Source organism: Lepisosteus platostomus, chromosome 13, assembly GCF_059453375.1.
Source record: "Lepisosteus platostomus isolate fLepPlt1 chromosome 13, fLepPlt1.hap1, whole genome shotgun sequence".
NCBI lineage: Eukaryota > Metazoa > Chordata > Actinopteri > Semionotiformes > Lepisosteidae > Lepisosteus > Lepisosteus platostomus.
Genome location: NC_142623.1, coordinates 20,201,086 through 20,227,419, shown reverse-complemented (window position 1 = coordinate 20,227,419; position 26,334 = coordinate 20,201,086). Strand labels below are relative to the sequence as shown.

At 41.4% G+C, this 26,334-nt stretch overlaps 1 protein-coding gene across 1 annotated transcript in view; it reads right to left on the bottom strand.

Moving 5' to 3' along the window:
- kcnt2b (potassium sodium-activated channel subfamily T member 2b) overlaps positions 1-26,334 on the bottom strand; it is a 209,234-nt gene that overhangs the window by 19,879 nt on the left and 163,021 nt on the right. The window contains exons 14-20 of the mRNA XM_088603769.1: positions 19,918-20,026; positions 9,086-9,194; positions 7,969-8,025; positions 6,049-6,201; positions 4,844-5,082; positions 1,095-1,350; positions 662-767 (exon numbers count right to left, since the gene is read on the bottom strand). Of these exons, the coding sequence (XP_088459895.1) occupies positions 662-767; positions 1,095-1,350; positions 4,844-5,082; positions 6,049-6,201; positions 7,969-8,025; positions 9,086-9,194; positions 19,918-20,026 (1,029 nt within the window). The remainder of the gene's footprint in view (positions 1-661; positions 768-1,094; positions 1,351-4,843; positions 5,083-6,048; positions 6,202-7,968; positions 8,026-9,085; positions 9,195-19,917; positions 20,027-26,334) is intronic.

Below are 26,334 nucleotides of genomic sequence, written 5' to 3'. Positions count from 1 at the left end.
GCACTTTTGAAGCCATCTATGCTCTGGTTTGTATTGGCTCAGTAATTTCTGGAAGTTCCCTAAACCCATTGACAATTAAACCTAAAGGGGAAAATGTGTTCTTTCTAAGTTAAAATTTCAAATTTTAGAAGAGCTTCCTGCACAGAGTTGGGGAAGAATAAACACAGAAAGGGGAAAGGTTTTAAAAGCTGAAACTGTAACTGTATTTAAAAAGATCTGTCATCGTGAGAAGGAGGACAGTGTGATCCAATTTTCAGGAAATTTTCTCACCTGTGTGCCCATATTTACCTACTCTGTCCTTTGTTTACATCTTTATATACTCACAACATTTCTCAATTCAAGGAACTTCACTGGCATGATACATACAGTGTTGCCAAAGGAGATAACAATTAACACAACATTTATAGACATTTACATTACAAAAATATTGCATATTACATTGCATACATCCCATAAAACATTATTGTGAGACAGGCTCACTGTCTGTTCCATCTCTCCATCACATACACCTAGAATGGTGCTTATTTTTCCAAAATGGATGTTTTTCCTTTCTATTTTGCCATGAGGAATTCACCTTTACTTATTTCATTGCAGCAATCCCACACTATTGCAATTCGCAGCTCAACTATCTTCGTACACAGATGGCATCTTTCACACTTACCTTATCAAGCCGCAGACAGCAGAATGGCACTTTTTCTTGTAGGAGGTGACACAAAGTGGGGGAGCTACCAATGTACGGAGAATTCATGGGGTACCCTTTTACCCACCTGTAAGAGAAAATGTCATCTGCAAAAAGCCTCCAGTACATATGTCCATATGTGAAATACTTCATCAAGATGTCATTGATTGTGATATCAGTATCAACATCGTAATGATGATTTATGAAAGGAAGCAAAACTGTAGACAACACACTTGATGAAGTTCAATATCTGGGTGCTTTTAAAACAAAGACCTTTCACGTTCAAGCTTCCCAAGCTTGTGAAATAATGTGATCCTTCAAATGAGATCTCATGCTTCATTAACCCACCACCTACCCTCTATGCCCTTTTGCCACACACAAACTGTAGTTATCTCCATTCGTTGGGTTGGCTTACTCATTGGTGGTGCCAGTGTCGTGGTCTTCGTCATCCTCCTCCGGGCCCCCTTCATCTTCTGATTGGTCGCTCAACAGGTCGAAGGAAGGTGAGGGCACAGTGTCCATCAGCTCCAGCACTGGCGCAATGCTGTGACGCCTCTCCCGGCCTTGGTCGGCAGCGGGAAGGGCCAGTGTGTTGCCTCCTTCTCCTGTGCCTCCTCCGGCACTGTCTGGACTGCTGCCGCTGGAGTCCTGCAGGTCCATAGCCACCGTGCCTGGAGGAGAAGACAAAGATGGCTGCTGGCCTGGGCTCCTCTCCTTTCAATGCAAGAAGCTTAGTTCATGTGATCGTACATGTAGGACATGTGGCTACTTTTACATATCATCCCCCAGAATCCTTGTTAAGAAAGCTTTGCATGTTAAAATAACCATGAAGGAATTTAAAATTCAGAACCTTCCCATGCTTGGATTGGAAATAAGTTTAATTTTGAAAAATAAATTGGCATTAGATGTCAGATCTGGGGAGATTATACGTCAGAGAATACCTGATATTCTTATCAACATCTCCCACTTCGATCTCCCTTTAATGAAACCCAGAAAGGCAATTTTGCCACAAAAAAATCAATGGTGTTGCCATTGAAAATATAATTTGGGTAATGAAACCCAGAAAGGCAATTTTGCCACAAAAAAATCAATGGTGTTGCCATTGAAAAATTTGTCTGCCAAGAACTCCAGGAATCAGCAGGCATTACACATTTATAGATTAATACACTTTATAATGTGTCTGGGGGTACTGTGTTGTAGATGGCGCCACCCTTCAGATGAAAGAGTCAGTTATTAATCATTTCTTAAGAGTCAGGGTTTTAACCCCAGTGTTCTGGCTAATTTCCACTCTTGCCTCAAATAGTTGGACCTTCCTAATGTTTCTCTTGAATTCAAATGTGAAACAGTTTTTTACATCTTATGTGTTACATGTCTGTGGTAGATAGAATGGCTTCCCCTCATACAATATATATTAAGCACTTCATGGGTAAACAGAAGATGACTGTAGCTTCCCATGTCCCTGGAGGTCCAGTGTATGTAAAATATTAAATGTGTGTCTCTTTAAAGTATGAAAACAGCACTTCCTGTTTTTAAATTTGGACAGTCTCTTAAGTCCTCCATGTTGCAATTTGTTGAGGCATTGCAGCATTTTCTTGGCAATAAAAGGCTGATGGGATTATTGAGTCTCACTGTAATAAATTAAATCAGTGGGTTATTGATAAAAACAGAAAGTAAAAAAGCAAGAAGCAAATGATTATCTTCTATCTACTAATGATTGCATGAAATGCCCCTATTTGAATGTATTTCTAGGATAAATACTGGGCCAGACATATAGGGTTAAAGGGTTCCAAAACTAGCATTTTTTCCAAGTCTCGTTTAATTATTAATCTCTTAGTTATTAACAGTTCTTCCCCTGGGACAGCAGTAAATCAATTCTGCTTAGTTGAATCACTTCGTCCTTATCGCGTAGCCTTAAGCGGTTGGTTCAATCTTTCAGATTCAAAGAAATGTGGAAAATGGAATTGGAAATACCAAGTAGAGAATTAAACTAAAAATAATTTGTCCATGAACCACTAGGTGGCATGCTTGCATCAGTGATTTGTGATTTACAAGCAGGTGTGCTAACCTCAGAATTTGCTCCACAGTGAGATAACTTGGATGAGAGCCCCAGCCTCCAAGTTAAAGCTCACATCCTCTCATCTAAGGAGTTAGAACTTTACAGATTCATGCCATTCCTCTTACACAGAACAGTTATCTTCTCAAAGAACTCTTGTATATTAAGAGTTTACAGTACAAACAGTAAAAAGGTTCACTTTAATTTTGTGATGCCTTAATGTGAATGTACCATAATTGACCACGCATTCACCTTCCTCTCTGCACTACATATCATATTCTGAGGTCACACCAGTTCACAAAAGACACAGAAGAATATGGCTGCTCTGACTAAACAATTTGATACATCTGGAGCAGGTATTTCAACATACAGCTTTTATCCTTGACAACAGCAGTGACCTTTCTACTGTAAGATACTGTACTGTAAGATGTGATAACATATTACATGCTATATAATACAGATGTAAAAGCAGAATGAACTTCTAGCACTAAATTGCTCTTAATCAAGAAAGCAGCCATACTCAGAACTTAATTATTTTTAGCATGAGTTTGGCAAGTAAAGCAATAAAGATGGATTGGACAGATTGCATCCTATTTGCAAAATCTGCACTTCTTCTCATCTTCTTCATTAAGAGCACAGATAAGGGGCTGTGCCTTTGATTAAGCTTAGGGTTCAATCACTGCTCTTTATGGTATTTCATCTAATTTCAACTCTACAGTCCTGTATTCTAATAAAGCAAAGTCCAATGAATTCTGCACTGTCAGCCTGCTCCCGGGGGCATTGCCAATCACCATGTGATTCAGCTGACAGTCTTTTGTTTTGATGAAGTGCTCACAAGAGTGATGGACTGACAGTGATGCTGAGCTGCTTTCTCTTGGGGGCTGTTAGAAAAATTCTGAGCCTCACATAAGAGAAAACCCCGGGGGACACTGATGCTGGTGCTTCAACCTACTGTACAGTTCTCCATGTGCGATACTTTCAAACAGCCCAGTTATAGATTCCAGATTATCTTTATTCCTCATCGTACACGTTGTGCCTTCAGCATTTAGACTGCAAACAGATTCTAAAAAGTCCAAAACATGAGTGATGTGCTGTCATTACATTTTACTGAACCAAAGAAAATTCAAAATGTATGCTGACGGTGGTCTCCAGAGGCACTCACTGCATGACAGCACATGCTTCCTTTTTTGATGGTATGTAACCCAATCTCCCTACAAAAGAAAGGCACAAAGAAGGACACCAAAAAGGTGTCTTTGATTTAACAGTTTTGCACAAATCTGCTAAACTTATGGCAGTGCTTAACATGGAGAAATATACTGTATTCATATACTCTTTAGAGAGAGTCTTTATTATCCCCTAGGAGGCAATTTGTTTTACAGCAGCAGTATTGATGTACAGACGAACAGAAAAAAAAACCCACAACATACATAGACATTTGCATGGAAAATCAAGTCCTTAGTAATGATATGGCTACAGGTATTAATGAGAACTTAAACCTATTGGTTTTGTAGTTGGGAAGTTGGTATCTGCATTCTGATGAGAGTCACTGGAGATGTGTGAAAGATCATCACAAAACATGTGAATGATAGATGGTGGAGAGGGCAGGAAGATCAGTACCAATGACCTTCTGACATATTTTCACAAGGCTGCCCAGTTTTCTCTTTAATAATTTTAATCAAACTAATAAATTAATGAGTTCACAATAAATGTGTACTGGTTTATGAGGAAATTAATTTAGTGGTTATGTGCAAAAATAAAGGGGTATTGTGCAATTATAAGGGCTTCGGTTATTAGGTTATTGTGGAGGCAGTAAACATACAGGTTCTGGTAATATACTGTATGGGGATTCCTATAGGAGTGGTGTGTAATGACTATATATGGATTGATGCCTTTTAGTTAATGTTTAGATTAATTTTAAATGTAATATTTATTTGTACAGTTTGCATGTTTTATGTAAGTCTCTTTGTATATGAAATATAGCTGTCTGAATGCAAAGCAAATTTTAGAGAAATCAGACAATATATATTATTGTATCGTACTTATGATGCTTGGCTTAATTGGCTACAGATCTTGTCAAACCTTCCTTATGAGCCTAATGCAGCTTTGCTCACCCATGCTGGCAATGATGCTGTGAACGGGCAGTCGTGTGAGGCCGTGGTAGATGGTCTGGGGTACTGCATGCCCCCCTCGCAGCGCCTCCTGCTGGCTTAAGATGAAGGCAGAGTTCTCCTCCTTGGAGATGTTGATGTAGAAACAGGTGTCGGAGGCGCTCATGATGTGGCAGGGCCCTGGATTGAGGAGGATGTTGGAGTTGTCCATTCGCCGTACTCCAATCAGACACACCCCATACCTGAAAGGAAAAGGAAATCGCAGTTTCACATTTAACACAGCCTAGATACTGTAGATAGATATGACTTTATTGATCCCGGAGGGAAATTGATACGTTACAGCATTCCAGCCCAAGACAAGCAAAAAAAAACATCTCAGAATAGACGAAAAATTTAAATACGTACAGTAATACAAAATAAATATCAAATAAATACATAAAAATAAATACATAGGTGTGTGCAAAATATACTCATAAATAGCCTGTTCTAAAAACAAATAGGAAACCTTTCTTTCATTGTAGGGTTGGGTTCAAATAGATTCATCAATGTACCATGTAAATTTGGGAACCACAGATGAATAATTTCCTCTTTCAATTTAATGTTCTTCATGACGGAAGCTAATTTGTTGTAGCTTTTGTTTGATTTAGACTGCAGTGGTGTGCTGCCTTTTAAGTAATCTAAAAACAGACATCATCCCAAGGCTTCAGTGTAATTTGATTAGTCTCGAGTGCAAATGGCACAATCTGCAAGCCCTGTGTCTTGTGATGTGTGATCACAACATGTCACATATCTTCTGAGATGTACTGGCATCCCTCACTAGGAACAGTGGCTTTTCTGACAAGGGTTTGAAGCAAAATCTTTTTGGAAATGCAATTATTTTTAACACAGCTTTTATGGTACCTTCTCAAGACTCTTCTTGGATGAAACTTAAATTAAATCTGATTAAGTGGTATATTGAATGTTAACATTTGTTTTACATTGCAAATGGCTTCATTCCAATTGTCATAATTTCTTGTCCTTCACTGCCCTTAGGAGGGTGTGTATGGTACTCTTTTAACCAAACACATTAATGGATATATAAACTCATTGGTCAAGATATGACTACTGTGCCGGGGAGTTCATCGCAAGGTGTATTTGATTTCTGATCTCATAAAGCCAGTGTAGCCCTCTGTGTGGTAAAGAACAAAATCAGTTTGGCTGCAACTCACTTTTTGTGTGCATGGAAGGAGGCGAAGGTGAAGCTCTTGCCCTGGTACTCCCCAAAGAACTTGCTCTCCTCCAGGCGAATGTGATAGACTTCATTGGCTGAGCAGCGGCTGTATGTGCGATGCCATTGGTCGGCTGAGCTGGCTCCAGCCTCTCTAGGATGGCGGAAAGGTGGGCGGCAGCACAGGAGAGAGTTGAAAAGGCATCAGAAACTCCAATCATTAGTGACAAAGATAATCAGCACTTAACAGGAAGCTCATGTGCAAATACTTCTGATATTAACTTTGGTCCACATACAAAGAACCATCTGCACACCTCATCAAATAGACTACAGATGCAAAGATGAAAAATGCCAACAAGAATGACAAAGAATTCTCTGCACAAAGCAGCTCTTACTTGTTTTGTGTTTCACTTTATTATTAAAAAGTTAATGTTTCAGTGATAAGACCATTGTCAGAGAATAATAGGCAACCCTAGAAGAAGATGTTCAAAAACATGAGTGAGGGGCTGGAAAGAAGAAATGATAAATGTCAATTTAACAGCTTTTACATGCCACTGCATTAAAGGTTTAATTTGAGTCATTTCAGTTGTACATGTGAGCTCTTGTAAAGAGTCTCCATTTTAACACATTATTCCAGCTAGCCTGTGAAGAGACTTTTCTTGGCCAACAATTTTCCCTTCCAGTCTTGCAGGATACCAACTGACCAAGTCAAAAGTGAATCTCATGTTGGTGCAGTTAAGCAAACTAAATAATAAAGATCTCAGAAAGAAAGAAAAACGGAGGCATGTCAGTGCTCCAGGACATGAAGTGAGTTCTGCTTTTCTATACTGAAATGGACAGAATCAGGCAGAGGACAGCTTCAGAGTCTCACAGTCCAAGGTGTATGAACTATGGGCTTCAGAGCTCTGGGCAACATTTACTGTATCTTACAGCCAGTATAACACACTATACAAGCAGAAAAACCTACACAAAAAAACACAAACACAAAAAAACAGCAGCTCTAAATAATATGAACACCCCTTTTGAACAACTTCAACTGAAGGGCCATTTGATATTCATACAGTGTTGAGCTACACAGTGACAGAAATGTTCCAGCATTTAATAAGAGATTACCTGCAGGCAGAATGGCACTAGAACACAAACTGACAACTGTCGCTGACAAGCTTGTCTAAAGTATATTAGATATCTTGTTGTCGGGGGTTTTGGCAGGATGTGATAATCTAACGATATTTGGAAATTATTCAAAGAGGTAGAATTATCACTAATCAAAATGCCCGACATGTAACCCCAGCCTCTCTACTGACAGCACTTTACAAACTTAAACAAAGGACAAAGTTTTCAGTACTTGTAACTAAATCGTTTTTGTTATTGGAAATATGAATATAGGTAACGTTACTATAAAAAATACTATAATCCACTTGCTGCTGGATTTAATTTAGCAGACCTATAGTGCTTTCAATTACATGTGGCAGTGGAGCACTAAGATAATGTGTGGGTGGGATTAGCCATTTTATCTCCAGGATTGTATCTTATTCCAGGCACAGAATCAGAAAGTGGTATTACTCATATTCCATATTCTAGGGCAATCCATACATGCTGTGCTTATATTATTTCCACCAATCAGGGGATCACGATCAAAAAAAGTTGAATCATGATCTCTAGTCTAGGAAGCCTGGGGTTCCTGAGTCATACCTGAATATAGGGAAACCGCTGAGCTGAACAAGGACATGTGAAAAATAGTGGCAATTGAATTCAGCGTGAGTTTTCAGACTTGCACTGTGTACAGTCCAGCTCTCCTGCTACGGCCTCTAGTCAGCAGGCGGATTTTCTCTCTGTGGGGCCGAGCCTGTGCCAAAGTGAGGAAGACTGCAGACTGAGGTGTAAATAAGCTTGTGTCTGTCTTTGAGAGAAGGAGGCTTACCTGCTGAGGGGCTGGAAAGCTCCTGCACGTTGCCGGAAAGCCTCTGGAGGTGCTGTTCTGAAAATAAGAGGGGAGCACAGCCAGAGCAGGAGCTTAGCTGACATAAAAGAGAATACTGGGAATCCTAATAGCATTTATTACTACTTGATATCATACAGGCAATAGGGTTTAAAAATGACTCCACTAACACACTCTACACACATCCATTCTTCTATTTTCTAACCTCTTCATTCAATTTAGGGTCAGGGGGAGCTGGAGCCTATCCTGGCAAGCAAAGGATGTATGACAGGATACAACCCGAATGTGATGCCGGTCCATCACAGGACACACACACAGACACACCTCACACTCACCCCAGGGTCAATTTTCCTAGAAGCCAATTAACCTACAGTACTGTAGGAAAATGTCAAGGAAAATGACATATACACAGAGAAAAGTTACAAACTCCACACAGACAGCATCCCAGAATCTGAACCCAGGGCTGTGAGACAGCAGCACTAAACACTGCACCACCATGCCACCCTACTCTATACCCATGTTACTCATTTTTATCACAATACACTACTGTGCAAACATCTTCAATATTTATTGTTCCACTATTTCAACTCAGTGTAAATAAACCAAAGAACAAATGCATGCAATGTATTGTATTTATACGTTATCTGTTGGAAATGCATCACATTGCAAATTCAGTAGGGAATTAAAATAATTGTCAAGAAGGCAGATGAGCCTCCTGTTGCATAACATTGCAGGTTTTGCCAGCTCTAGGCTCTTTAACAAATTCCACTAAAGCAGGAAAAAACTATGTGTCTGTCTAAGCCAGTACACACTAAATAAAACAAGAAACAGGAAATACCCACCATCTAGTGCTGGCTTATGTGAAAGTTTGGAGGTCTAGAAAACAGGCAGCATGAAGTAGGGCTGTTATCTGTAATTCTGCTTAGGTAGACAACACTCAGCACCCACTGCTCTGTCCACCACTGTCCACTCAAATTCATAAGCATAAACATTGGTGATGATATTGAATTCTAACGACTCCTAGATAAAGGCAAGGACATCACACATGCCTAACGAAAAAAAGTATGCAGGAAGGTCCAACTCCCCAGGATGTACATACTGTCCTCTGGAGGTGTGAATGAGGAGTGTGATGAGAGTGGAGGTCGCAGGGCACACGCAGTTGAGAGCCAGCATAGCGTACTTGAATTCCTCCTCGCATACGACATGATCTGAAAGGACAACAAGAGGAGATAGAATCAGAGGTGAAGCAAAGCAAGCAGCTGGCAGAGAAAATGTCTTTTGGCTTATCCACTGCCAGCTGCCAGGTGGGGATGGCAGAGTCTTTTTACAAAAAAATGCTAATCATTTTAAATATGGCTGGTTTTCATCCACTGTGGCTTCAAGAAGATTTTAGAGGGTCTTTTTTGTACATCTTGAGTTGTATGTCTAGCTGTTCATCTGTGTTTTACATTCAGATCTTATTAATCTGTCTTTGAGATTGCTGCTTGAGTGTTATGACTCTGAAACTGGAAAATGTCTTGTAGTTTTACCCTAAAGGCACAATGTTGCATTATATTTAAGACATTGTTAAAGTTTTTCTGCTTGTGTTTCCTGAAAAATACTGGAAAAGTCTGTAACCAGTGTTAAATTGAGTGGTTAAGTTAATGTGACATGTACAGTAACTGTCAATGTTGGCACCACAGTCCCAACCATTTGGGTAAATATATAGGAATCAACTCAGGTACTGTAGAGCTGGCACTAACGCACTGCAAGCAAACTGGAAGGTTGTAAAGATCATTTCCTGGGAAAGGAATGAAGAGTGATAAAGGAAGGTCTTTAAAATCGAATAACAATTTAATTATTCAACAGGGAGATGTTTCATAAACATATTTTTACAGCTTGCTCATTACAGTACACAGCAAACCGAACAACGAGCTCTGTTCTCAGTAAAACAAATCTCGTTAGTCATTTTTAACGACACTCGGAGAGCAGAGCATCGCACATTTGCATTTGTTTAGATGACTTCTGTTGGCAGCAGCAAGCATAGAGGATCAGCTGTTGGCAGCTACACAAGCAAGACAATTACTTGTGCTTCATGGAAGCTGTAATCTTGGGTTCTGAGAGTCAGGTATATAACTGCAATAAACTACAGGTGTCCATATTATCATATAACTCGGTGAAAAGATTAAATGTTTACCCTATAAGAAAAGCCTTACATATCAGGCATGATTTTCCTTGCATTTTTTTATATCCAATGTTGATATTGCAAACCTCTGCCTCACAAAATCAAAAGGATTTTTTAACACTAAAATACATCATGGCAAGCTTCAAATACATTGCACCTTGCCAGCTACTATCAAACGCTTCAGAGCTCAGAGGTGTCAATGGAGCGTGACGCATCTCTTCTGCTGTAACTTGCACATCTGTCCAGATGTTCTACACCTGCCCTGGCTCCATGACAAGGCCAGCCAGAGCAGAAGTGCCTAACAGATCTTCCTCAGGAGCAATGGACTGTCCTCCACATAGATGCTTTAACATATTTAGATGTCCGTCACAAGATGTGACACAAGATTAAAGACAACTGGCTGAAACAGGCATGTAAGTATTATGACTGAAATTATCTCCCCAGGGTACCACTTCAACTTTTAATCATACTGTTTACTACCACATCTTCCTGTTCCATAATTCCTCACTTTTTGTTCAGCAGGCATACATAGACTGATACTCCAAGGATTTTAACATTAAATAATTCACAATGCTATCTAATAATTCCACCATAAGTAGCTACTGAACCTCTGTGATCAGGATGAAGAGCGCAGAGGAAACAAACCAGCAATCTGCAGTATATTGTATTTTAAGGTGTAAATACAATATCCTTTTCCACTTTGTTTAGTGAACTCAAATCAGCATTTGAGAAACCCTTATTTTATTTGAATTGTCAGCAAAAATCTGAAGATGCATCAATCAGGATGTGTAGAGTGTAAAACTAAAATAAATATACATCAATACTGATAATCTAATCATATTATTTAAATGTGTGTAGAAAGACATAGAGACTTTTATGCATAGAGCTTCAACTCATGAATAATTGAATGTGAGAGTCTGATATACGAAGGCTACCAAAAGAAGCAAACATTCAACAGAAGTCAAATTAATATTTTATTCATACAGTGTATAAATGTTATTTGATATCTTCAGAATCACATTTTTGTAGAAAAGTCAGTGTGGATTGGATTTATGTGAGGAAAAAGGCACTGATTTTTGTGGAGAAGAAAAAATCCATGCATCCAATTTAAAAATCCAATTAACAAGCTATTTGAAAGGAAGCCTCTGAGTGCTTCTATTAGTAAAAATAATAGATCTGTGCAAAAACTGCAGAGGTATTTCATTATGTATGGAGGTGATGTGTAAAAATCATGGGGTTGGGTGTGTCTGTAGACATGGGTAACACCAGAGCCAGTCTGTCTGGAAACTGCCCTGCCCCATTCCACTATCATCTAAGGGTAAAGAGCGAGGTGAGGGAGCCATGTTTAACTCTGCAGTTCTGAAAATCGGAGACAGAGCAAACAGCACATAATTTCTTGGGAAACACTTTTGTAATAGTAGGTGTGTGGCACAAAAATGTCTGGCACGAGAATACCTGTTCAAGAAATCCCTCTTAATGAAGATTCTCACTCTCACACACAAGCTGAAGAAACATATTCTAAATAATTATCTTAAATTATCAGAGCAGATTCACTGTCTAATCATGTTGATTTAATGTGCTATGAAACATGAGGTGTAAGTTTCTTTAAAGTGACCCCCTGGACAATCTCTGCGTATTCCCAGGGATCTCTGCACTCTTGTCCTCTATTATTTAAAAAGATGCATGTTAGTGGCCATGAGATACAAAAATTCTTACATATAAATTTGACTCAAAACCTTTAATTTCTACTGTTATTACATTAATTCAATTCTGTGAATGAATTATTCTGTATTTCACAAATGCTTTTGCTCAAGAGGTCAAGCCAAGAAAGGCAACAGCAATCACACAATCTATTGAATATAAAGTTATTTTAAGTGAAATAAAAACAAAAAACAAAAGCACAGCCTTGTGGGCTGCAAAATACATCCTCTGGCAATATGTTTGAGCCATTTCATACATCTATTTTCTATCTGCTTGGCATGGTACACCCTGGAAAGGATGCCAGACCATCACAGGGCAGACAGACACAAACATGCACACACTCACACCAGGGCCAATTTTCCTAGAAGTCAATAAACCTAATGTACTAGAATGTCTATACTGTGGGTAGAAACTGGAGCACCTGGAGGAAACTTACACAAACACAGGGAGGAAATAAAAACTCTACAAACATAGCACCCAAGGTCTGTAATGCAACTCAGGGCCCCAACACTGTGAGGGAGCATTGCAAAACAATATGCCACCATGCCCGCCCTTGAACCATTTCAGTCTTTCAAATATCAGTAAGTCACGAAGCCAAGCCGCAATGTGAAAGGAATCCAGGGTTCTACAAAGGTTGTAATGCAACATATAAAAACACAAAATGCAACATGTAGCCATTGAAAAATTAAATTCAACTTGGCAGGATGAAAAAAAAAACAACTGGCAAAGCGGCAAATAAATTTAAAACAAAAACGAAACAAAGACAAGCCGACTGCTGGGCTCCACAGATTCCTTTGTACTAAAACCGTCCAGTTCAGTGTTCTTCAGGTGTAAGAGGATTCACCTGGAGACTGAGAAAGCATCTTGAGGATGTGAGGTAGGGGAGGCTGAGGGAAGCATGCAGAAAGAAAGTGTGTAATCTGTTTGTCCCACTTCAGGAGATGGATCCTGTTTTCTTCCAGGGTTTGTTTGTTTTGATTCCTTCTATTTGCTGCTACATATTCAAAAGCTGCAAATCTCCGGGCTGTAATTAGACATGGAGATGTGGGGGGGTGAGTGTTGTGCAAATTAAGTACTTAGAACTGTCGCCCCTGGCAGTCTAATTAACATTAATGTGATGAAATGGAAATTGCGGGAACAAATATACATCTCCGTTTACGACTGAGAAACCTCGTGAGTGACACAAGGCTTGTGTCTGGGGTTTCCTAATAAACCAGTAATGATAAGAAGTATGACAACAACCATCAGTTCTGTGGGAGCAAATCAATCTCTTAAAAATAGCAAAAAAAACATGTATGCCAACACGCACATAAAATAAACTTGGAGGAGTCCAAAGGTTATTCAAGAAGATAGTTTGGATACAGGGCACCTTGCAATTATACAAAGGCTACTTGTGAGAAAAGGGTAGAAAGTCTTTGTGATCATGTCGTTGGGACTCACTGTGGTTTTCAAATTAAAGAGTCCTGTACATAGGCTGTCTCATAAAGCCCTGGAACAAAGTCACTTTCATCTAGTAAAAAGGAAAAAGGAAATTCAATGCTGAGAACAATTTTGGGATTGATACTTTCAAAATGTACCTGGTAAGCAATATAAATGAGGTTTTCTGCATACTCATTCTAAGTCAGAAGCACACTTTTCACACATTCATTTTGGTTTGTTTGCACAAAGACAGCCAACAACTTTGCTTTGATACTCACTTAATCAGTTTAACAGTACATTAATAAATCATGGTGTGAAAAACAAAGAGGTCCATGGTGCCATTCAATGTTTGCTGCCTTACAACACTAACACAGTCAAATTGCCATTTATTTAACCCAGTAATATTTCAGTAGATAAGTCAAATTCTAATAAAGACAAGACAAGTTGATCAATATAAAGGTATAGCATACTTAATACTTTCATGTTAAATCACCTGGCTGAGGAAATGACAGCGCTGGCCAAAGATCAGTACTGTCACAGCCCCCCTCAATTATTAGGAATAAACCGGGGAGACAGCTGCACGAGAGAAGGTAGGGTGGAAGGGTGGGTTCCCAAGCTTCAAAGTTTAAACACTGGTTGTGATATTAGTTTTGCGTATAACAAATAGGCACTATGTGTTCTGACGAAGACAATCATGTGTGTTTCTGACAGCTCATATCAAATACAGGCAACATGTTAACCAGCTTTGGTAGTTACTGCCTTCTCCATTACAATTAATTGGACAGAACTCACCTAATTAATAGGAAGCAGATGCTCACTATATTTTACAAGCTATCCTTCACTCAGTCTAAGCTGGAGCCCTTCCTAAGCTTATTAAAAAGGAAAAGCTATTTACAGTGTCCTACTCCTCCTGAGGAGTGATCTAGGGAAATTGCCTTATGGTTTTTTTAAGCAAGTTTGAAAAGGTTTGCTTATTATTCTGGACTCCATGCAGGGTGTGTAGGGCTGATGAGCACATGTCTGTCAGTATTGTCAGTGCATATAAAACTACGTCATGTGAAACCGGCTCTGCAGGGGTCTGCCAGTTACTTCCTCCTACTCGCCTCATCCATCTCTTTTAATGAATTTGCCACTTTTGAAAGCTTTGGGGTCATTGTAGTCTTGCCGACTGCAAAAAGAGAGGAAACTAATTATGAATTCTGCAAATGGATTTGAAACAGGATATTAAAGAATGAAAAATGATCTCTTTTTTTGGTGTTGGCTTTGCACTTGTAATGCTTTGTTGTGCTTAAGTGTGCAGGTCAGTCTTTCATGAGTAAATAATGGCTGTACAATGATTAGGAATACATACAGTAAATCACAAGCCTTGATTACTTCAGTTAAAGAGACACATCTGACACTGCAGGAGGTGTCTTCTATTACTCATCTAAATGGGCAGTGTTCATCTGCTAATTCTGTATTTAAACTTTTGTATTTCATGATAGCCGCTAGTTTTTAATCAAGAATACTGAATAAATTCCATTCTGCTTCTGGAGCTTCTTTCACCTCCTAATTGTTTAGTATCCCATGGAGCTCATGTATTCAATGATTCTTTTATTTCTGCTTGGGTTGTAATTTATGACGCTAACAACTCAACTCTGGATAAAAGAGATTCTGACAGGACTCTTGAAGAAGCCTGAACACAAGGTAAAGAGACAGCAAAGCACAGCAGCTAATCCTTGTGATGGCTGTCACACAAAGAGCAATCTAGGATTGAAGACATTCGTAATGAGTGGAGGGACAATTAAAAGTTCCACATTCATCCAACCATCCATTTTCGAACCACTTTATCCAATACAGGGTCATGGGAGTGCCAGAGCCTTTTGTGGCGAGCAACTGGTGTAAGACGTTTTACACTCACCAGTCCATTGCAGAGCACTCACAGTGGCAACCACACATGCACACATACCAGGGCCAATTTACAGAAGACAGAATTAATCTACCAGCATGTCTTTGGACTGTGGGAGGAAACAAGAGAAAGATGGCACCCCAGGAATTAAACCCAGTGGTTTTGGGCTACAATGATAACTATTTTGCCACTGTGCTGCCCAATTCTTCATCCAAAATATATCAATTATTTGCTAGAGCAGATGAGGAGACTGGTGCCCCTAAGGATGACTAGAACAGTGATTTCAATCAGCCAGTTGAAACAGATAGGTGGAAAACAGTTTCATGCAGCATTTTTACTATTTCTTGTAATAGTAAAACACAATTAATACAATTCAAAACCTTACATAGCGTATATTCCACAAAAAGAAGGTTAGTTACTATGGGGGTGTCAGAAACATATACAGTATACACAATTACTATACATATTACTAGAGTAATAGATATACTGTAGTATGGACTATTAGATATTACTTAATGGGAAGAACAGAAAAGCACCATCATATGTTTACACTTCGCTTACTGACACAAACTTGACCCTTGAAAAACATGTCTGTTCTTTAACAAATGAAATAAAAGAATTTCAGTGGGCATGGAATCTTATTTTTACTTCACTCAGATTATATTCATCCTCTGCTTCCTACACCTTAAAAGATATGCAACTGACGTTATTGGGAGTGGTTATCCGCTTTTCCTTTTCCGTAAAATATACTGAATATATGAAATTATATGTATACCCCTCTTAATGCTAAAAAAGAAGGAATTTGGCTGTTCGTTGCTTAAATGGAGCAGCAGTCCATTTGCTTTGTGCCTTTAAAAAGAAATATAAATAAAAATTTGGAATCAGTGATGAATCTATCCCTCCCCCCACACACCTACCATCACGGTTTTGGAATAGTTGATCAACTCCTGCAGACTCCATGCATACATTCACTCATGTTCAGGCCATATGCTACTTGTCTCATTGCAAATCCCACAGAAACAACTAATTAGGACTGATTGATCCAGCTCATGCTGATCACACTGCAAGCTTACAGGCACCCAGTGAACCACAGCAGCTGACAATGGTGTAGCCAATCACAAACTCATCTAGCTACAGACTGGGGATCCTGTCCACAGTTGCATTCATAACTCAGTCCAGATCTGTGCCAGTGAGTGTGACATCTTTGCAGTACAGGAACCAAACTGTGCTCTAGAAGCAGCAGTTTGCTCTAGACAACTACAAATCTCGCTTTAATATTTTGTATGTTTGAAATGGCAACACAGGAAAACTTAGGAGATTCAAAATAATAAGTAGTGTAAGAGATGAAAAAAAAAACTATTTCTTTGATGCCAGGCATCTAATGGGTTTTTCCAATCCAGTGTTTCCTCATTAACACTTCATGTCTAATTAGGCATGCTTAAAGTAAACCTCCAACATGATCTCCATAATCAAGCAATTCCACATTTGACACTTAGCAAAAGCTAAGGCAAATGCATTTGTGATGAGTGTCCTTGATAATCATTTTATTTAGGCCTAACAATCATGATGCAGAGGGTGGAGCGGTGGCTCTGTGGCTAAGGATCTGTGCCTGTGACTAGAAGGTTGCTGGTGCAAATCCCGTGGCTGGCAGAGGAATCCTACTCTGTTGGGCCCCTGAGCAAGGCCCTTAACCCTAACTGCTCCAGGGGTGCCATACAATGGCTGACCCTGTGCTCTGACCCCAAGCTTCTCTCCCTGTCTGTGTCTCCATGGAGAAAAGCTGGGGTATGCAAAAAGATGAATTCCTAATGCAAGAAATTGTATAGGGCTAATAAAGAAACATTATTATGATAAGGAAAAGCCAGCAAAATTCCCTCCCCCCCAGCTGTAGAAACAGAATCTTCTTACTCCATTTATCCCACAGAAAAAAACTAATGCCTGTAATATAATAACAACAGACAAGCATTGCTAGGAATGCAGAGCTGCTCGATACAGTACATTGTCAATGTGTACTTCTGAGATTTGTGCAGAATAATATGTGCACTACAAGGCTTTGTGCAACCAACAGTTAATTACAGCCCTTTGATGCAAAGGCAACAAAAGCCCTTTGTGCACAGAACTTCATTGTAAAATTGCAGCCTTTCATACATGAAGCAACACAAAAAAATCTGCAGAAGCAAAAGAGAATCCATTAAACAATTTAATTCTTCTCCTGGTAAATAAAGTTAATTATGCTTTTTGTAGATCCATTTTGAATTTTTCCTTGAGGGTGAAATGTCAGGGAGCTGTAAAAGACGAGATCAGGGTTGCTGGGTGACAGGCCAATGGAAGATCATTACTGCATGGAGCGCCGGGATCCTGTAGTGTCCCACAGCTTGCACAGTCTCTCTGACACATGATTGATTCAGGGCTGCCACAGTCCACCCTCAGCGACTCAGCAAACTGCAGAACCGATCGCACCTGCATTCTTCAGTTTGAAAAGCACCCCTTGTTATCTAGGTAGAGGGTTCTACTGGATCATCCCCTTGATGAACCCTGGAAGTCTTGCAACCGAAACATGTGCCACTGTTTGCACAGTGAAAAGCTACACAAAAAGCTTGAGAATCAGAGAGATGCAGAAGCTAGATGCTGCATATATAAAAGATGACGTGACGCATCTCCAGTAATCTGCGTGAAGGAGATGACTTATTGAAAGTGATCGTCACAGCTGTCTGAGCTTAGAGGAATTTCCTCTGTGTGTGTGCTTATATGGTTTGTGAGACTTTGGGAGGCTGTCATGATATCACAGCAACCAGGTGCCAATTAAAGCAGTTGAATCTCAAGACCAGATGCCAGACTGTGCAGATAAAGTCATTTGCAGCTCTTTGTTGTTTGATGCTGTGTTAAAGCAGTACAAGGCAAAACCCGCCTTGAAAAATTTCCTTTCCAGGTTCTTTTCTTAAAATGAAGGCCGTCGTGCTGAAATGCAAGTTCTTCCATTTACCTTACGAGCAGCTAATGAACTCATAGAACAATATGATAAACTCAGGAAGTCACAATTTCATCTTGGTGATTTTCACTCATTTATTCTAATAAAATCAAGTGGCATATGAAGAGCACTGTATTTTCCAGTCTGGAGACAATCATTTAGCCTAATCCTGCAGATGCGTAATCTTCAAAAAAGATTCAAAATGCCTGCACTTGAAAGTGCAAAACGTGGTTGTCAAAACTTTCAAAAAACACATTTTTGAAAGTTTTGGGATCTTGAGTAACATCATGAGAAAAGTTACATAATAATCCTTACGCTTATGAAGCCCTTTTCTGGATACTCCACTCAAAGAGCTATACAGGTAATGGAGACTGCACCCCACTACCACCAATGTGCAGCATCTACCTGGATGATGCAACGGCAGCCAAGTGCACCAGTACACTACCACACATCTGCTATTAGTGAGAAGGAGAATAGAGTAATGAAGGCAATTCATAGATGAGGATTATTATTAGGCCAGGTAAAGACCAGGAGAAATTTGGCCAGGACACCTTGGTTAAAACTCCTACTCTTTTCGAGAAATGCCCTGGGATTTTTAATGACCATGAAGAGTCAAGAGCTTGGTTTAACATCTCATCTGAAGGAAGGTGCTTTTTTACAGTATAGAGCTCCCATCAGTATATTGGGGCATTAGGACCCATTGCTCACTACAATATTCCCTACCACTAAAAATAACACCTACCAACCTAACACTAGGTTATTACCACTAGGCTGTTCCTGCAGCAACCTTAGATTTCCCAGGATGTCTCCCATCCAGGTACTGGCCAGGCTCACACCTGCTTCATTGGGTTACCAGGTGTGAGTTGCAGGGTGGAATAGCAGCTGTCTAGCTATGTGAAATAATATTTTTTTCTTAACTCCTGTACAACTCTAACTCTGACCTGGGGTCATTCCTCTCACCTGACTTGAATGCATACTAAACACACACTTGTTGTACAGTATGTGACATCTCAGAAATAACTGAAAGCCTGAGATAACATTATCAGGAATAACCACTTTGCCAGAAGTGGAAGTATTTTCTACGATTCTAACAAATTGGCAATGGTCACTCATGAACACCCATTCATGGTAATAACCTAGGGTTAACATGACTTGGACTTAGACTATAAAATTCTTTGTAGTTTTCACACTGCTGGAATTGAGGACATAAAGAATATACCTTGTGTGTGTCTTCTTAAAGTGTCCTCCAGAAATGCCCTCTTCATCACAAACTAAACCTCATTTCAAACCTTCACAGATCTGCACTATGACTCCTTGCTTCCCTAAATTCCTCTAAAAGTATGTGTATGTGTGGTGTTTGCAAACAAATGATTTTTTCATTTCAGTTTCCTCATAACCCCACCATTTGCAATCTCCTGTCCTGGGAATGTTGAGTAGTTGAGTAATTGGAGATTTCTCTTCTGTAAACTCAGATTAATATTGTAAAATTTAATAAAAGCTCCATCTTGTATCTGTTTTTCTGAGAGAGTCAGAACCTCTCAGATTTTGTCTCCGTTCCTCATCTCCAAATGACTGCCAAACTGCCAAAACCCCCAATGAGTAGGAAAAATGAGAAGGGGGCATGCAGAATCTATTTCAAGTTAACTAGCTCTGGGTGGTTACCAGTTCAAGCTCTGTGCCCTTAACTCACTGTGCATAACCCTGGAGCCCCATTGAGCTCCATTCTTAATACGAACCTGTGCAGTAGTTGGGACCATAAACATCTTCAAAGCCACAGACGTACAGTGTTACCTGCGAACTTGACATGAAACTTGTTCTCTGGTTTCAAGATCTGGACGTAGAGGGGACAGTTGGGGGCAAAGTCCTTCACAGCCCATGCTCTGAGAATTGTCTGGTGATCCTAGAAGTCATGACAGAAGCACAGTTAGGATATGCACGTGTGTACAGCACAAGTACATATATACTATGTAGTTCATGTTCCTACATTTACACTACACAGATCTGCAATATTTCAAAAGCCTTTTGCAATAGCAAATAGGGCTCTTAATTCAATACTAATTAATCAATCACATAGCATAAGATACTATTTTACACAAGAAGAGATACAAATGGGAGGAAACCTTTTGCCCCCCTTTTTTTTGCCTTGCTTAACTCATTTTTTTAATGTAATCAAAACCAAAGACCCCTTGACCAGCAAAATGTAAATTACAACATACAGTAATGCACTTTACACTGAGAGGAATATATTATCACAAGAACAGACTTTATTCTGTTTTTTCCGGCTACATTCACACTGGAATTCCATTGGTATCTCTAAGCATTTTAGGGACTGAAGTTAAGTATACTTTACACAGACATAGGCAAAAAAGTTGCAGAACTGGTGAAAAATAATATGAAACACAAACAAATACAATTAAAACACAAGAAATCTGGAAACTGGAAGAAAATACAAAATTAATTTGAAAAAAACTCAAGCAGTTTCTTAATTGCTCACAATCTTTCTTCTTCAAGCTTTGAGACACTGCAAGAATATCTAGAGTGGTGAATAAGCACAATGGAATGCTTTAGCTGGTACACATGGTTGTAGCGGCGAGGCTTAATAATAAGGCAGAATTAAGTGTTTCTGAGCTTCCCAAATGAGGCCTCATTTCTCTGTTCATCTCTGTGGTGCAGCCACAGAGAAACCATTCATGCAAGGTGATTTAAGGTCCAAGGACAGCTCCCAAAGGGGGATGCACTTAGCTAAGCCTGGCTATCATGATCAATGGTCATCCATTGGTGCCTATCTGTCTAGGGAGTGCGAGTTGGACATCTGGATTGCATTCCTAAGTGTCAGGACTAAGTGACTCATATCTCACCTTGATCAACCAATCAGGGACTGGTAGGGCCGAGTAACCCACGTGGGACTCTGATGCCCATGGAACTTTCAGCCAATCAATGAGCTGAAGTTCCTCCAGGTAAAAACAGGCAACACAGAGAGCCTGAGTGATTCAGACAAGATTCAGATTCAGATTCAGATTCAACAAGATTCTGTGAGAATTCCAGGGCAGGACGGCCCAGGAGCAGAAGGCTCCCAAGGGCAGGACATTCTCGCAGCGCGCCTCCTGACCATCCTGAGACTCAGCCCGGACAACCACGGAACGGCCAGTGTGTCCGAGTGCCAGAACTTTCCTTTGTTCTAAGAGTCTAGAGTGGAGGTTGCCAGAGAGTAACCAGCAGCAGGCCTCGTGAACAGGTCGGAACTGTGGACAGCTGAATCACTATTCAGAACTAGCTCTTCATCATAACGAACTGGTCCTCTTCCTGACTTGCTGGGACCCACAGTCATCTTTTCTCCTGTGCACAAACTTTGCTAGTTAAAGCCAACAGTGAGCATCAGCAGCGCACCGTCGCAAGCCGCACATCACAGCCTGGCACCGAGCCAGAGAGCGCGGATTGGACAGCAACAGCCTGCAACTGTTTCTTTGTGCCCGCAGGAGATCTGAATCCCCAAAGATTGGATGAGTATTCAACTTCAATGCATTACAGCTCGAGAATTCAATTGTTATCCCAACCAGTTGATATCAATTTAATTCCTAAGAGTTATGTACTTGTTTGAGTATCTAATGTAGAAGTTGTAACCAAGTTCACTTTACGAAACGGTCTTAATGAATGATATACTGAACGTATGTCCTCTTGATGTGTAACTCTTTGTAACTGACCGAATATATCTTTTGTATTCTGATAACCCTCTCGATAAGATCTGTTAGGTTTATATGCATATTCTATGTATTAATAAATGTATCCTCGTGTATTAGTACCTGTGTGTGTGCGTTGTTTGAATTATGTCGCATGGTTGGACTCTAAAGCCATCAAAAGAATCAACTTTGTGATTTACTGCTACAATTAATAATTGTCTCAGTAAATGCCCAAACCCTACAGAACTGGTGCCTTCAGAGAGCCACTAACATTTATTTGGCGTCCCTGAAACGGCTATGAATCACTACATTATTTGGCGTCCCTGGCACGGGCGTGGCAAGACTGAAATGAGTCAACCAAGCGGAATAATTCAATATAAAACGCCGCGGGTTTCATACACGACAATACAGTGTGCTGAAAGCCGAAAGGAAAAAAAGTTCCCCTTGCTCTTTAAGCAGTGCTTGATTGTTTTGTGATCTTTTGCGATCTACCGGGTTGATTGCACACTTGATCTTGTGGTTTTCTGTGGTAAAACTGTGATTTCGTACTTAAAAGTAATACTCTTTAAGTTTAACGATGGTTGCTAAAAGGTCTGAGTTCGAGTCGCTATTAAGCACTCTCTCTAGCAGCGACAGGTCTGACCACGATCTCTTCCATATCTCCGTCAGCGGAGAAGCTAGGAGAATAAACCTCCATTCTCTGAGAGAGCTAGCGAAGGACATAGAGAGATTTGACCCCGCAGTGTCAGAGAATAATATCGAGAGTTATATTCAAGACCTCAGGTATAACCTGCAGTACCTGCCAAACGCCACAGAACAGGAGAAAGTGTTTCTGGTCAGGAAAACTACCAGCAGAGCTGTACATGAGTGGATGGCTAGGCAGATGAAAGAAGTCTGTAATGATTTTGAGCAGCTATGTCAAGCACTTATCGAGGAATACAGTGCGTTTATTGACCCGACTGCTGCGATAGCCGACGCTCTTAACATTAAGCACGAGAGAGCAGAGTCCCCTCGCGAATATTACGAGAGACTTAGACGAACTTATTTTGCAGGGCGAAATGATGAGGGTTGCGAAGAGAACACACATTTCAAGGGTTTATTCATTGCGAATCTCCACCCGTCAGTCAGAAAGATGATCTTAATGCATATAGATGCCCAGACCATGAAAATGACTGATATTAAGAGATTCGTGCAGAAAGCCTGGGAGTATGATGTCCAAAGTCGCTCTGAGCAAAAAGTTGCTAAAGCGACTGCGTTCGCCGTCAGAGCCAGCAGGGTTAATTCCCCCCTGCTCGAAGGAGCACAGGCTCCTGAGCTGGCTAAGCCCCGTTCCAAAGCACTCACACAGGACCGCACCCAGCGTCCTAAGTGCCATGAGAACACCGGGGGAGGGAAAGGGCTAGAAAAAGCTGAACAAAAGGATTCAGTAGCCGCCCGCCTGGCCAGGCTTGAACAAGCTTTATTAGGACAGGGACAACCGCTCCCCAAGGCTGCCGGAAGCGTGAATGAGCTGATACTCTCCACTGGAGGAGGCGGAGACCCGCCCCCTCTCCCTCCCTCAGTCTATCTGATTGAGCGGAAGGGTTCCTGCCTGGATGAATTCAGCCACTCCCAAGTGAGTGCTGACTCCACCCCTGAAGTCACAGAGCAGGCAGTAAAACACAGAGGAAAAGCAGGAAGCTTTTACCTCAAGGCTGCCATGGGAGATGTCTTACACAGTGAGACACTGATTGACACTGAGGTTGAAAGGTGTTTGATGTCACACGGCAAGCTCAAACGGGTTGAAAAAGAAAAGGGCATGCGACTCAGAGAGGAACCTTTGGTGGATCACCAGAAAGGCAAGGTGTGGAAACAGGTCAAGGCTCCTAAGCCTTCTGTACAGAAGGAAAGGGGGGCCAAGAGGCAGACTGTGCTCACACAGAGCCCACCGAACACAGAAGCCTATGCGGAGATTCCTTCTGTTCCCTCTGGACAAGAAATAAAAATATTTCCTTGTTCACCAGATATACAGGGAAGTCCTGTCCCGGCTGAGGTCCCAACAGCCTCCCTGCCACAGGAGCGCTGCTCCGAGCAGCCGCCTGATCCACCAGGTAAAGCACACACCTTTTACATCCCTAAAGAGGAGCAGATCTCCCCACCTGGCGATGAAAAGGAGCTTTCCCTGTACACCCTGGCACCCAAGAGGGGTCAGGACCACCACCCTGCAGTGGTGGAAGGGATCCAGATGGCAGGAGAGCAGGTTGGTGATGTAGCCCTCACCCTTAGCCCTGAGAGGTCCTCTATTAGTGAGGATCTGCTTGAGCAGCTGTCGCAGGGCCACCGCCAGGTGCCCCTGGTGCAACATTCACAGGTTAGACAGGAGGTCCAGCTGGACGCTGAGACTACTGCGCTGTGGACACACCTGTTCCCAGATGCCGATTCCCTCTGCTTTGACCCAGGGAACCTGCAGTCAGGTAACATTATTTCTCACAACTACCAGGTAGTGAGTGAGACTGACCTGATTGTTCCTGCCTCAACGGCAGGGTTGCCAACACACCCAGTCCCCCAGAAGGGACAGGGAATGAAAGCCGAGACGGTTTTCTTACAGCCACCAGCTCAGTCTGTCAGTCTGAGTCTGACCAACAGTGGTTCACCCAGACTGGAGCTGGATGGTCAAGCCACCCGCCTGCCAGTGCAGGACATCGCAAAGAGGGGTGTCAGAACCCCAGCCTGCACTGACATGGGCCTGGTGAGTGATAGTGAGTTCAAAGACAGTGAACTAGCTATCCCAGTGCTGGGGCAGCTCCCTGAACCCCTAGCGAGGGAAGGGGGGAGCGAGCAGGTGTCCTACACCTACCCCCAGCGAAAGATTGTAAACATGCCGATAGAGGGATTCCTCAATCAGGAAGTGTGCAGGGTGGACCTGAACAGTGAGAATAGGATAACAATCCCAGATCACTCAGGTGCTCCAGATGACCACTCAGCCGAGGGTCAGGCATGCTCCACCGCTGCACCGCCCCCTGCAGGGTTCCTAGAGCACAGGCATGAACAAATCGAAAAAGCAAATGCCCTGGAAAAGGAGGAGCAGCATCAGCAGCTGCGTCAGATCTCCCCAGATTTCCAGGATGTTGGTGCCCAAGATGCCACATGGCATACTGAGAAAGACACCATGAACACGCTGCACCAGCTTAGAAAGGCAACAGTCACTCAGAAGGAGATGACTGGGATCAGCCACCCGAAAAGACTTTTGGGAGGACTGATTGCTGCCGCCACTGTTGCACGTTTGCTTTTTCTGGTAGGTTTGTGTGCTACTGGCACTCTCACCCTGACTGCCCCAAGAAGGCAGGTGTCAGAGAGGCCAGAGGGTAGTGACAGACTGTATCGACAGCAGCAAAAGTTGGAAAGCTTAGGGAATACCCTACAGGCAATTTCCTATGCAACAGGGTTAAATCTTATTCCCCAACCAGTGGACATGATTGTTGGTGTTATACAGTGGGTTTATGCTTGTGTGCAACAGGCCAGAATGTTGACACAAGACCTGTTAAGGGAGTTAAGTGCCACTGTGGCCAGTCTAGCCATGGCACAATTCCCAACCCACTTGATTCCACTCTTCTCAGTAGAGGAGTATGTGACATTAACCCCATCGCTCATAGCTCACCCAGAAAGCAATCCAAGATTGAATTCGGTTCCGAGCTATCCATTGGCTGTGTCTAAACGATTCACCAATGGAGGGTGTAAAGCTACTAACGAGCAGAGGGAGGTTAATGGACCCCATGAAGAGCAGGTGGGAAGTAAATGGCTGGTCAGCACACCACATTTAACTGACACTATGACTTGTGACGGGCATGATACAGCTACCGCAATGCAGCTACCTAATCAAACAGTTTTCCTGTAAGTTCCCGAGGAGGCCATAGTACAGCATGGTAACTTAACACTGTACGGTCTGGAACCAGACGATATAAGACCAAACTTGAGGTCTTGGATGCCTTCAGGTGCCACACTATTGAATTGGATAGAAATCCAAGAAACAGTAAGCCCTGAAGAGGTACAGGTAGTTAGTTTGCTTTAATGGAACAAACCTCCAAACCACCCTAGCAGATACCCAACACAGGTGTTGTGGTTTATCGGGGGGCTGGGAACAGGAACTGGTGTTATTGTAACACTGCTGCCGGGTAGCTGGATCATGACTGACAGTGTACTCTGAATGATGTACTCTCACATCAAGATGTACTCTGGGTAGCATGAATGAGTCAAAGGTAGCATGTCAAAAGAAAGGAAGTGACTTCTCCCCAAATATCTACCACAGAGGTATCAGATATTGACAGTGAACTTCCTGATGTGTAATTCCTAGACTTAGATAATGTCTCCTACCGTGTTTATACATACTCCAGATGTTATTCATCCTGTTTGTATCCAATGCTGGTTCCGGTATGAATTCTCGAGGAGTAATGTAGACATTTAAGATTAATGTTCTAATGGCAAGGGACATCACTTAACTCTGTTTTGTTTTGAAGGCAACAACGCCTCAGGACCTCGTGACCTTCAAAAAGGG